The 12,811-nt window shown below is 47.5% G+C and overlaps 1 protein-coding gene across 8 annotated transcripts in view; it reads left to right on the forward strand.

Annotated features, from left to right (window-relative positions):
* SCMH1 (Scm polycomb group protein homolog 1) overlaps window positions 1-12,811 on the forward strand; it is a 70,188-nt gene that overhangs the window by 18,972 nt on the left and 38,405 nt on the right. For all 8 annotated transcript variants that reach the window (XR_014318950.1, XM_082777527.1, XM_082777528.1 and 5 more), the window contains 4 exons: window positions 2,248-2,316; window positions 7,639-7,709; window positions 8,398-8,632; window positions 11,896-11,984. Coding sequence is in view for 7 of the 8 variants with exons in the window: in XM_082777527.1 (XP_082633653.1) it covers window positions 2,248-2,316; window positions 7,639-7,709; window positions 8,398-8,632; window positions 11,896-11,984 (464 nt within the window). In the remaining variant the exon portion in view is untranslated. The remainder of the gene's footprint in view (window positions 1-2,247; window positions 2,317-7,638; window positions 7,710-8,397; window positions 8,633-11,895; window positions 11,985-12,811) is intronic.

The raw sequence follows: 12,811 nt of genomic DNA on the forward strand, positions 1-12,811 counted from the left end.
TGAGAAGGGCCCTGTCAAGCAGGCTGCCTGCAGCTGAGCCGCCTGGACCTCGTGGTTAAAAAATAATATTGATTTCCTTTAGTGTTGTTCCATACATGTGCATTTGACGGGAGTGATCTCATCACATGCGCTTCAGAGCGTGGGGGAAGGGAGCGCAGCAGAGGAGAGTGCATCCTCCGCAGTCCTTTGTTCACATCTGCTGCATGCACACAAGGCTTATCACAGGAGATTTCTATGCTCAATTTCTCCCCTTCCTTTATTTTTTTTTAAACGTCTCCTTTGCTTCTCTGGTGGTTCATCTTACAGAAGCATTATCCTCTTCCTAACGCTGCTTGTCCTTTAATGAAGTGAAAATAAATGAAGGAAAGCGGGGAATGGGGAGAGCATGCTGCGAGGCAGCTGGAGGGCTTGGCAATAGAAGAGGCAGGTTGATTAGTCAGCAGCACGGCCGCGGACCTGGCTGCCTGAATTTAGCCCCGCACACAGCTTGTCCTCTCTGCCTCGTGGAGCAGGGTGCCGCCAGGCAGCGTGACCTGTGCTGCGAGCGCTCTGCCATGTGCTGCAGAAGCAACACCTGTATTGTGTGCAGATGGGCTGCTGTCCTACTTACCTGCTTTTCCAGTAAGGCACTGAACTTTTTGCCTTTTTTTTTTTTTGATTTGCCTCCAGAAATTCTTGCATTTTTCCTCTTTTTCTGCTTTTGCTGTCTGCTTAATGAGGATTTTGCGTGGTAAAGGTTAACAATAAAACATAACTTCACCTGCAGAACATGGCAATAGGCAGCTCCAAGCATACAGAGGCTGCTACAGAGCTATCCTGAGCAGAGTGTTTCTCATCATGGAGGCTTTTCTGTTTGTTGCATGTATACCTTGTGTCCTTTTTCTTTGTTCTCATCAGGAGATAAGCAGGATACTGTCTTGGAAGGGAATGCAGTTTTAGGAAGGGTTTCCTTCCAGCTTTTTCATTTATTTGCCTCTCTCTGAGGAGACTCTGGCTGGTCCTGTGGCCATACTGCATATGACCCTCTTGATCCTTTAAGGGATGAAATCTATATTAAGTCTTGCTGTGCATTTTACTGAAAAGAACATGTCATGAAGAGAAGACTGCTAAAATAATGGTCCAAAAGCAATTTTAAACACCTTAAGATTATCCACTTAGCAGCAGCTCATGGCCTGCCTCTTTCAGCTGCTTCTCCAAGATTTCAAAACTTTTTCTGTGCTTTTTCTGTTTTCTTTTTTGTTCTTTCACAAGTAGTTGCTTTTCACGGGGACAAATTTTCTAGGGCACTACCAAATTCTTTTTTTTTTTTTGGTTGGTTGGTTTTGCTTATAGTAGCCTACAAAATGCCTTGTAAAATAAATGAGCAGGACTGTAGCAGCTAAAAGTGCTTGTGGGTGCACATCCATCAGCCAGCAGCACACAGAGGAGCCCACGACGGGCCGCTCACTCGGTGCAGGCTCTGCCATGGCACGCTGCTCTGACATCCCTCTGTCTGGCTGAGGGTTGCCAGAGGGGATGAGCATCGCCTGTTTCTGGCTGAATCTGTCTTCCAGAGCAGTCTTGAGAACTTCTTTTGCCCAAAGCTCTCATGATGAAGACAGCTCTGACGAGATGTCCATCAGAGCCAGGGCTACGTTGCTGCTCTGGCCTGTGAGGAGGATGCTGTGGAGCCTGATGCTGTCCCTGTCGGGGCACTGTGCAGACGCTGGGAGAAGTGCTGATGAGCCCCAGCACTGGAGAGTGCCGAGGCTTTCGCTCCCTGTGTGTCTTTGTGCACTCGTGGCTGGCCGCAGCAACCCAGAGGCAATGAGTGAGCTGCGATTCAGGCTCCCCGTTGGGGTGCATGGCATGCATGCCAGTCGCTTTTAGTGACTCTGGCTTTTGTTTCTCTGGAGCCTTGATAGCTCTTCATATACTTTAAATGATGAAGATCTATCAGTTTGCTGTTTTTCACCTTTTTGCTTGCCGTGGCAGAAGAATATTGGTTGGTGAGGACTAGGCAGAGGCTGCAGTGCAGAGGCCTGGTGTCAGGTCTTCTAAGCTGTGTGGAGGAAGGAGATTTGGACAAAATCTCCCTGCTCTGGGCATAACCTGTGTTACCTGGGTGTGTGTCAGCAAGAACAGGAAGGTCATTTCTCTCCTTTGAGGTGGCCCATGCCTGCAAAGCAGATGATGCGAGCTGCTAGTGTTGAAGAGAGCATTAGCTGGCTTCCCTCACTGACATGAATGCTTTATTTCTTGTCTCAGCCATAGACTGGAAAGATGGTAAAAAGCACAAGTACAGCCGCCCGTCAGAGTCTCCCTCCCAGTACCAAGGTAAGACAGCATGCTTCCCTTTCCCTTCCTTTTCTTTCTAAAAGCTTATGGAGTTGGCTTGGATCTGGGAAACTACGGTGTGCCAAGTTAGTTTACAGATTAAAAACTGCTTTTGGGCAGTCCTAATGTGTTTAACTCTGACCACAGTCAGCAATTGCTGAGAAGATGTCAGGGCAAGCACTCGGCTAAGGCAGCTCATTCTGAAATCAGGCAGGATCGAATAGCTGTTTCTTCCTGCCCAGCCGTGCATGCCAAATGGGTGGCTCTGCCACGTTTTTACACGTGTCCAGGATGTAGAGAGCTTCTTACTTCTGCATGAACTTCTCTTGGCATTCACGGCAGCGGCTGATGCCTGCGGTCAGGAGCGCAGCGAGGCAGCCTGGCACAGAGGCAGCGGGGTGTCCCTTTGGGCAGGGCCGATGTGCTCCCATGCAGGGCACCTGCGGGTTGTTCAGGAAACTGCCAGCTCCTGCTGTCTGCTGGTAGGGATGCAGGTAACTTCCAGTTTTATGGAGCGTATGAAAGACTTGTATTTTACTTATATTTATCTTAGGAAGGTGATGTCCATATTTCCCACCAAGTACAGAGCAACAAGAAGCTAAATGGTTTCCTGAGCTGAACAGCTGAACCACTTCTAACAGGAAGCTTGTGTTTGCCTTCATGGAAGGCACTCCTGTGTTTCTGAGAGCCCCTGTGAGGACCAGAGTGGTTGCAGTGCCTTGGGGCTTGGCTGTCCCAGACCCTGATTCAGGGTGGTGGCTGCCCTCACCATTCTCCTTTGGGGCATCTGACCTGTCCTTACCTACCTTGTACTGAAGTCCCACATATCACAGTTTGGGAAGGTCCTTTTCCAAGGGGAGGCAGTTCTTTAACATCTCAGATAAAGTCCTGGGCCGTGTCACCCCGCGCAGAGCTCCAGGTTACATTACAGGGTGCTGTCACAGCTCCCACGCGCTCTGCATAGTGTCCCCACAGGGCATTAGGTGCTGCACTACTTTTTCCTTTTTGCTGCACTGTTTGCAGATGCCGGAGGACTGGCTGCTGTTCAGAGGCAAGTGGAACTTGAGATGGAACTTTCTGTGAAATTCAGGGGTGTACGCTCCCATCAGTACTCATGCACAGCAGTCTCCACACCTCACTGCATCTCAGGGTTTCAGAGCTAAGGAGGAACTACTGCAGACATGCTTCTGTGTGTGCGTGCGCTCAGTGGGCACATGGCATAACAGCAGAGATCAGACATCAGCTCCCTTCAAGAAACTCTGATCAGAGAATCACTTACCACCTGCACGGAGCTTGGCTGCACGGCAAGGGGTGTGAAACTGCAGCAGCTCTCTGGCACGAAGCACCCTGCCGTCCAGGCTGGAGGGATTTCTGCTCAAAGCTAAAATTGAATGGGAACACCTCTGAGAAGCAGCAAAGCAGACAACATGTTGGTGTTTGAAATCTATTAGTTTTGGCTCACACATTCTTGCATTTCTTGTGAGCAAGGCAGTGAGTAAGCAGTATCGTGTTATCAGCTGTAGCTGTTACTGATGGAGACCGTGCAGCCAGACTGCCAGCGGAGCAGAGTGCCTGGAAAGTAACGCGGGTAGGAGGTGCAGGAGCTGTGCCATCACACTGGGAGAGCTGGCCCCTCAGAAAGCTGCAGCCTGTTGTTGGGGACAGCCACTGTCACCTTTGGATCTGCGAGCACAGCCGATGCTCTGCTACTTTTTGTTCTGAGTTGGCTCCGACTGTGCTGCTTTCATGTGCTGCCTTGATGCTAGTTAGCAGACACACATATGGGCTGCAGACCTTAATGGGATGCCTTGATCTGGGTAGGGCACGCTCTCCTTCACAGATGTGACCTGAAACACACATGTATCATTTCAGTGGGATTGATGACCCCTTGGGAGCTGAAATGCTAATGGAGCCCAAACCAGACTCGGTTAAAGATATAAACAGAAACTCCATTTAAATTCTGGGCAACAGATCAACATTAAATGCAACATGATGAGAATACAAACACAAGGGTGCAGAGTTGCATTGTTCACAACTACTGTAGTTTGACCCCTTGGGTGTGTGGAGTGTTTTGTTTGTAGTAAATATTTTTAAATGTTAAGACAGCAGAGCCCCAATCTGATGCTCTGCCTGCAAGTAATATCTTTCTTTGGCATTAGCACACAGTAAGGCACTTTCCAAAGGCAAGCAAAAGTGACAGGCAGTTGTCCTTAATAGGCATTTTCATAGCCGACTTACAGGGAGCTATACAGGTTTATAATCCTTGGCTTTTGTTTAGCTCACAATTTGTAATTACAGCGACGTGGTGTTTCTCATTAAGCGTCCTTCTCTTGTTTCTGCCTGAAAAGAAGATTTGATGTATGTTTTACTGAGGAACACGGTCTGGCCAAACAAATGATCCTTCCAGTCTGTAGGGGTATGGTGTGCTCTGCAGCAGAGTGGCAAAAGGGGAGGCAGAGACGAGGGAAAACAGAGGGTGATTGTTGGACCAGGAGGGCATCTTGCAGATAGTGCTGGAAGCTGGCAGCAAGCAGGGGAGCAAGCACTCCCCTTTGCTTTTCGGGGCAAGAGAGGCTGTCAGTCCCTGCAGACAGTTCTGTCCTTGGCACCCCTGCCCTGTCACCAGAATGAAATGCTGGTATTGCATGAAGCAAAGCCGCTTACTGGGAGCTGGAGAGAAGCCACCAGTGTTTTTTGACCAACACTCAGAAAATATTCTGCAGTGCTGTCTGCCCAGGCCAAATAAGAAGACAAAAACACCCTGTCTCCCCACGGCGAGACACCCGGTTTATTGATGTGTGTCAGGGCTCATTCTCTGCTCCCTGGTTAAAAAAGCTTGAAGAATCTCCTCCTTTTTTCTGTTTTACTGTCAGCTTTCCCTTTGTTGTAAAAGCCCAACTTTTGTTGTGTTATGCCACTTTCCTCTTCCTGCATTGTTAGGTTGAAGTTGATCATATTTGGTTATGTTTTAAAGCACTTTGAAATTCCCAGTTGAAAAGCATTGTATCATGAGCTAAACATTTTTCCTGAAATCATCTAAAACCATTCCAGCATTCTGCGAAGGGAGCTGTGCTGAGGCAGAGGTGGTGCCCTCTAAGCTCAGTATACATTTTCTGTCCCGTTTTATGAGTAATCCTGGAACAGACGTGCAGCCTCTAATTGTGATTGTTGTGCTCTTTTTACGGAAAGAAATTACCCATTGTAAGCAGAGAAGGAAGGCGGGTTTAACTCCGCTGTATATCCTCTGTCTTTTTGTTGGGGTTCAGGGTCTTTCTGCTGCTCCTTCTTTTCTTTGCAAAAGAAGTCATCAGAAATGTGAGCTGTTAGTAGCTGCAGTTCTGCTGTGTGTGTCTTCATATGGCGGTTGAGTCCCAACAGGCTCTAGAATTAATCTCAAATAAGTTCCATGTCCAAACACTATTTTTAGAGGCACACAGCTGTCTCAGAAATTTACTGCTCCTGCAGGAATTTTACAGCATTGATCTCGACTGCAGTGTGAGCTGTTGCAGAGAGCAAATGGCCTCACTTGGTCCGGAGTAAGTGAAAAGTGGAAGGATTAAAACCAGAACTAGTTTTAATAGTGAGGGATTGAAACCAGCTGAGGGGAGGATGAGCTGTATTTTTTTTTTTTTTTTAATAAAATTGTCAAAAGCAGCTGATGCTTTTTAGGAGGCTTGCTGAGGCCCTGAGGCATGCGCTCCTCATCCTGGTATGATCACTGGGTGCTCTATGGACACGGGCTCCAAAGGGCCAGGCTGGTCTGAGACAAGCCCAGATCAGGAACCAAGCTCACAGATGGAGAGCAGCACAGTGCTTCATGGCAGGACTGCTGGGCTTGGAGTCCTCCGTCTGGGTTTGCTGTGGCTGTATACTTACTAAACATTATTCATGCAAAGAGTTTCATAGAGTTAAAGATCATATCTTCAATTAAGCCCCAAAAAATCCTGTTTGTGAGAGCACCGTTCAGTGAAACTTAATTTCTTCGTTCACCCCCATGTGAGACTGCTGGCTGAAAGGAAACGCGTGCCAGCTGATGGGATGGAGAGCTGCTGTCAGAGTGTGTAAAAGCAATGCATTCAGCCACTGTGGCAGTGAAACTCTATTTTTTCTGTTCTTTACCACTGTATTTAGAAGAGTGCTAGTTATCAGCATGGAGGTGGCAAGAAAGCAGTGTTTCTTTTACTTATTTGAAGCTGGTGGATTATCATGCCCCTAAGGCTTCTGTGCACGTGAGGCAGAACTGAAGCAATGTGTGCTGACCCCAGCGCCCGGATTTTCAGAGGTGTGGTATGCTCTGCAGTAGCTGAAATGGCTCTTAATGTAGCTTTTGTTTTGAAAACAGACTGATTAAAAACTTGACATGAATAGGGGAAGCGGTAGCCGCTCTTTAATTGTGCTGCCACCAATGCTCTTGAAATGACTTGAAAACAGCGGTCTCCTGGGAGCCGTTCGGATGAATACAAGCTAATGTCATGCTGGAAGGATCCTTTCCCAGCTGCTCAGCTTAAATGGCAGAAGTCATGATTTGCTTGGATCATGGGAGCTTTTAATTCCTCATTTAATAACAGGTTTCCCTGGATGCCATATTGCTTTCACCGTCGCTGCTGTACATGAGAAGCGGTGCAGGCGTGATAAAAGCAACGCTCGGGGGAAGGGGCTTTGCTGTTGGATGGGGGCTGCTCTGCTCCGCAAATCGCTGTCCTGGGAAACCCTGCTTCCATCCTGCCCAAGCCGTGGGCTTCGTGCCCATATCAGGGAATTAATCAATAAACTTACCTGTCCGCTAATTATTTCTGTAGGTGGGCTGGTACCTGCTGGGAGCTGCTGGTTGGCAGGACAGGCTGTGGGCATACTGGATGGGAGAACCACAAAGTCAGCACCTTGCAAGGTTTCTGTTGGTCTGGGCTGCTTTTAGCTCTTTGCCCATAGTGACTGTGCTTAATCCCCAGGCAGAGCAGTGTCTAATGAATGATTCTTAAGGGACAGTTGTCTAGTGGACTCCACGGATTCCCATCTGTGCTGGGTGTTTTATGTGACGATGTGGGCTGTTATCCTTGCTTTCTGAGACCCTCCATCAGCAGCACAGAGGCAGCACGGTGCCGGAGGCAGTGCCATGCTTTGTTCTGCCTGTCAGCTGCAGTTGTAAATCTTCTGTGGTCACAAACATCAGAGGATCATGGTGAAAACATGTTGCCTGTGAGCACCTCCTCTGTGAGAAGTGGAGAACTGCTGGCTCTAGGACTCCAGCCATCTCTTTTCTGAGCTTTTTGTTCATCAGATCCTATTTGAATGCCCCCCCTTCTTTTTTTTTTTTTTCCTTAGGTCACTTCACCTGGGAGAAATACCTGAAAGAGACATGTGCCATCCCAGCTCCTGCCCATTGCTTCAAGCAGGTAAGAGGATGAATGAAAACAAGAGATCCAAGGAAGATGGGTCATTTGCAGCCCAGGAGTTTTGTGCCTGGGATGGCCCCTTTTTTGGCAAGGAAGATGTTAAGGATAAAACAGAGCCTTAATAAAAATCATAGTGTGCTGAAGCAGAGATGAAAAAGATATGTTTAGGCACTGCAAATGTTAACATAGCACAGAAGATTTAAGTCTCAGATGTGAATGGATGGAGACACAAGAACAATTTTTTCTCTGCTGAGCACAGGCCCTTGGAGAAAATGTTTTGAGTAGGATGTGATACAGGTTCTGTTGGATCCCGTCCAGCAAGACTTCCCACAGAATTCACCAGTTCTGTAGGAATGGAATAGCAGCCCCCTGGGCATTGGGTGCTTTGAGTACAGAGGTGGTTGTGTTGAATACAGGGGATACAGGAGAGAACTTAGGTCAGAGGTTGGACTCGATGATCTTGAGGTCTCTTCCAACCTAGAAATTCTGTGATCCTGTGATTGTGTGATTCTGTGAACTGGCATGGCGCACATCAGTCCCAGCAGAGGGGCAGCAGCACAGAGGAATATCTGCTGTCAGTCTTTGGTAGAAACAAATTTCATCATCTTCGGGCTTCAGCTTTTGGACTGAGGTGGTACCTGTATTGGAAATCCTGGCTCTAACTGGGTCCCCGTTCTTCTCTCTGCAGTCATACACGCCACCTGCAAACGAATTCAAGATCAGTATGAAACTAGAAGCCCAGGACCCCAGGAACACCACCTCCACTTGCATTGCCACGGTGGTGGGTCTGACAGGCGCTCGCCTCCGCCTGCGTCTCGATGGCAGTGATAACAAGAATGACTTCTGGCGGCTGGTGGACTCTGCCGAAATCCAGCCCATAGGAAACTGTGAGAAGAATGGAGGGATGCTGCAGCCTCCACTGGGTGAGCTGAAGTTCAACTGTCCAGCAAGCACCTACATCATCTGTGGGGAAAAACCTTTTCCTTTTTGTTTTTTTAACATTTCTGTGCTTGGGACAGAGATCCGCAGACTGCCCATGCCTACCACAGTGATGTAGACTAGCCCAGTTAGCTTGGGCTGTTAATCAGATGTATTCCACACCAGGTTTGTATTTCCACGTGCACATTGTGTCATGGATGGGGAGATGCGTTGGAGTGTATATTAAAGTGTTTTTGGCACTTAGATGAGCTGATAGCTCGCTTGCAAGTGAGCAGCTTGCAGCTTAAGCATGGGCTTGGCACATGCTGACCATGCTCTCATGCCTTCTGAAACTCTCCCTGTTGCACCTCAAAGGAAAAACACATTTTCCAGCCATTTGTGTGAAAGAGTCTGAGAGACGCTTAAGGTTCCCAGAGGACACAGAAGCAAAGGAGAGGCCTCCAGAAGTTCTGATCACCCAGGGGTGTGTGCAGGAGCAGTGAAGGCAGAGCTATTGATGACCTTTCCTGAGCCAGCACACGAACATGATGTATCCAGGCTGTTGTTTTTTTCTGGGAGACACCCCACAATCAGAGGGGCAGTGCTGGCACATAGCTCTAGCCAAGGCCTGATTACAGGCTGTTGCCTGTTGCTGCAGTCTTCTGATCCTGCTTGCAATTGCTGTCATGTCAAAGCTGTGTTTAACAGAAAACAGCTGCCGTCCAGCAGCACGTCCCTAGCACCTCCCCTTAGAGCAGAGCACTGTACTGACATCCTGGTAGAGATGCTTTGCTGGGGAACTCTAAATCTTGATGTAGAGAATAACCAAGAGAGCAATTAGGGCTGAGGCATCTACTGTATCACTGCTAGTCCTGACACTGTGATTTCAAAAGCATTTAAATTTTCATTCTTGCTGTCTAAGTGTATTTGTGCCCAGGTGCCTTAGAAGCAATAGCAGGTTAGCTGGAAACCATCAGATGGGAAAACATGATGATGTCTGAAAAGGCTGCCAGTGATTTAAGTCCTGTGTAGAATGAAGGGACAGTTGCAATATTTCATCTGTTTGTTTATTTAATTTTACTCAGCTACAGCTTTATAAATAACCTGAATAGTCGAATAGTTCTGCCAGTGTCATCTCCAGTTAAACACGCATCTTTTTTTTTGACAATGCTGAATAACGAGTTGATTTGCTGGTTCTTTCTTAATTAAACAACAGGATTAACCTGCTTTTGCATTCTGCTGCCAATTATTATTGAAGCGTCTTCATAAAACACTTTCTGAATTAGCACACCCCCAGATAATATCAAGCCGATCTATAGTGATGGAAGAAGCCTTCAATAGAATACCTTGAGTTAGAAGTATTTTTATTTTTTTCTGGAGCATCATTTGTGAGCTTTGGTGGAAGTAGAGTATAAATTGCAATGGGACACTTGGGACTGACCTTTCTGAAGGAAAAAACACCAGTAAGTGCACATTTTGCCTTGTCACTCCAGACAATGCCATGTGTATGCAAGTTGCACTACACTCTTTCCCTTCATATTTACTACAGACAGAACCTGCTGCAGCTATTAACATTAAAGCTGCAGTTTTTCATGTCACCTTAATGCATGCTGCTGTCCTTTTTCAGATGTCTCGTTGAAACCCTGGTCCCAGGGTGCCATTCACACCTCTGGTGCGGTCTGCCCAGCAAACACAGGTGCCTGTCCTCCCTGAGAGGGGTGGATTCCTCCTGTGCCTTTTTTGAGTTTTGCCAGCAGATGGCAATAAACATAATTGAGTCGCAGAACAAAACTGATTTCTGTCCGTGCCAGAGGAGCAGGTTAGGTTAGTACTCAGTGGAAGAAGTCTGTGTCCAGCTCTGTTTTGTGTCACCTGCTTAACCCTGGTCCAGATGAGAGTACTTCTCTTGTGCCCAGCATGAACACCAGTAACAAGTAGCTAGCAATGCAGTTGTCCTTTTTGCCTGCGGAGTACAAGATCCGAGAAAACAAGGTGAGGAACTTATATGTTCCTTGTGGTGTTTTCTGTGTGCATATATAAGCTGCTGCTCTCCTGTACATGGATAATTCATACTACCCCAAAGGTAGTAGTAACTCCATTACCCAAAGGTCATTTTTGCCCCCCCCCAGAGCTTAGCTCTCTCAACCAGAGTGGTTTTTACTGAGCTGGTTGTGTTCTGGTGTTTGAGCTCTTGCAAAACTTTGCCACATTTATCATTGTGGGATGCTTTCCCTGTAGGTCCAGTCCCAGCGTTACCTTCAAAATACCACAAATACAGAAAGTGCAATGCCATGTTCAGCTGAACAGCAGAAACTGCCAATGCAGGAAGGTACAGCCTTGCATTTAGCAAAGATTGTGTTGTGTGATATCTGGAGATGATCTTTGTGCTCATACTTTCCAGGTCTGTGTTTTCTGTACATTCAGGTATCTCCTTGTCATCTTCAGTGGGACACTACATGCACAGGGCTCCTGCATGCGAGATTCTGCGATGGTTTTCATCATTCGCTTCTGCTTTCTCACTGATCTTTTTTTTTGCGTGTGCACTTTTTCAAAGAAGACAGCGTGTTGGGCTCTGTCACCTCTGGGATTAATACCACAAGCCTTTCTAGAGAGCAGGTCTTATAACAAAGGGTGTAGAAAGAACAGAGCTGAACAGTGGACACAGAGCTGTTGTGCAGTTGTGTTCAGTCCATTGACTCAGAGCATGAGAATTTGCTTTTTTCTTCCCATATGCCTCTTCCTGTTGCTTCTTTCACAGAAGGTATTGAGCCAAAAGTTGCCATCCTTTCTGTTTGGTTAAATGGTTAAGTCCGTTTCCTAGCCAAGTCACAGCTTCTTTATTTCTTCAGGTCAGCTTGCTGGCAGCTCACTCCTGAAAGGTGGAGGGGGCCACCCAGAAGCTGAGATTCCCTCCTGAGGCAGACATTTCATAGCCTGAGCACTTGCTGATTCATGTCTCCCCCGTAGCAGGATCACTGAAGCTGCCAGCACCAGTGCTACGCACAATGCCTGTATGGTCAATGTACAGACTTTTGTTATGATAAGTGAAAATTGCAGTCAAACATCCATTTCCAGATGTTTCTTTTCAGCAACATAATGTTTTGCATTTGGAGTATCTGGAAAAGGTCAAGCCTGACTCCTGCTTTCAGAGGAGGGTGGTGTGGGATCACAACATGTGCCCGCTGCAAAGCTCCCGTCAGGACAGGCATGTGTGGCTGGATCCAGTGACCTCCCAGCCTTACGTCCATCTCTGCTCCCTTCTCTGCAGGCTTCCGGCTGAATGCCTCCTCTTGGCCCATGTTCCTTCTGAAGACTCTGAATGGAGCAGAGATGGCTCCTGTCCGGATTTTTCACAAGGTATCTTACTGTTTGTGAAGACGTCTTTCTGGTGTGTCCCCTCTACTGCAGAGCATCAGAATCACAGACAGTTTCTCATGGTCCATCGGTCCCAGAGGAGCTGAACACATGGCCTGGTGCTGCCACATGTTGCTTCCCTAGGGACACATCCATACCCTCTGCTGCTGCATTGAGCAGGGGTCAGGGTGCAGACTGTGGTCTACTGGGAAGGTGGGCTGCAACGCTGGGGCTTGAGAGATGTGCTTGTTTTCACCTGGGCAGCGGGTGCTTCTCCAATTCTCTATATAAAAGTCAGCACCTCTCCCTGAAGCTTTTTAATGTACCAGAGCTTGCAAGGGATGCAGCTACCTTGTGTTGCTTGTGAAGCAACAGTGCAAGTATGATTTCTCAGTTTGTATTCTCATCCCTTTAGTGAAGAGAGAGGGACGGAGACCAGTCTGGGAGGCGTATGCCATCATATGGGGTGGTTGGGGTGGTTTTACTGTATCTCTTTGTAAAAGACCAGGCAGAGCAAGCCCCAGATAAGGATGGCTGACAGGCTTCTCATATATCTAGCAAAGCTGAAGGTGGAGAAAGAATGATGGAAAGAGACTGTCACATCTCAGCTTTTCCTGCTCTGGTTGAGATACAAAGTGAGAGTATCCTGCAGAGGCTCTTTTCTTCAGAGCTTTGTTTTCTGTCATGCATGACAGAGTTGTCACAGGGTGCAGTGTTAATGTAGCGCTGTCTGGATTTGGTCCAGCCGCCTGGTGATGATAGAGCAGTCAGTAATAGGCTTTGTTGTCTTATGAATGTAAAGGCACATGGCTGCGTAGCTAGGCCAACTC

This window comes from Aythya marila, assembly GCF_965140915.1.
Source record: "Aythya marila genome assembly, chromosome: 22".
Taxonomy (NCBI): Eukaryota; Metazoa; Chordata; class Aves; order Anseriformes; family Anatidae; genus Aythya; species Aythya marila.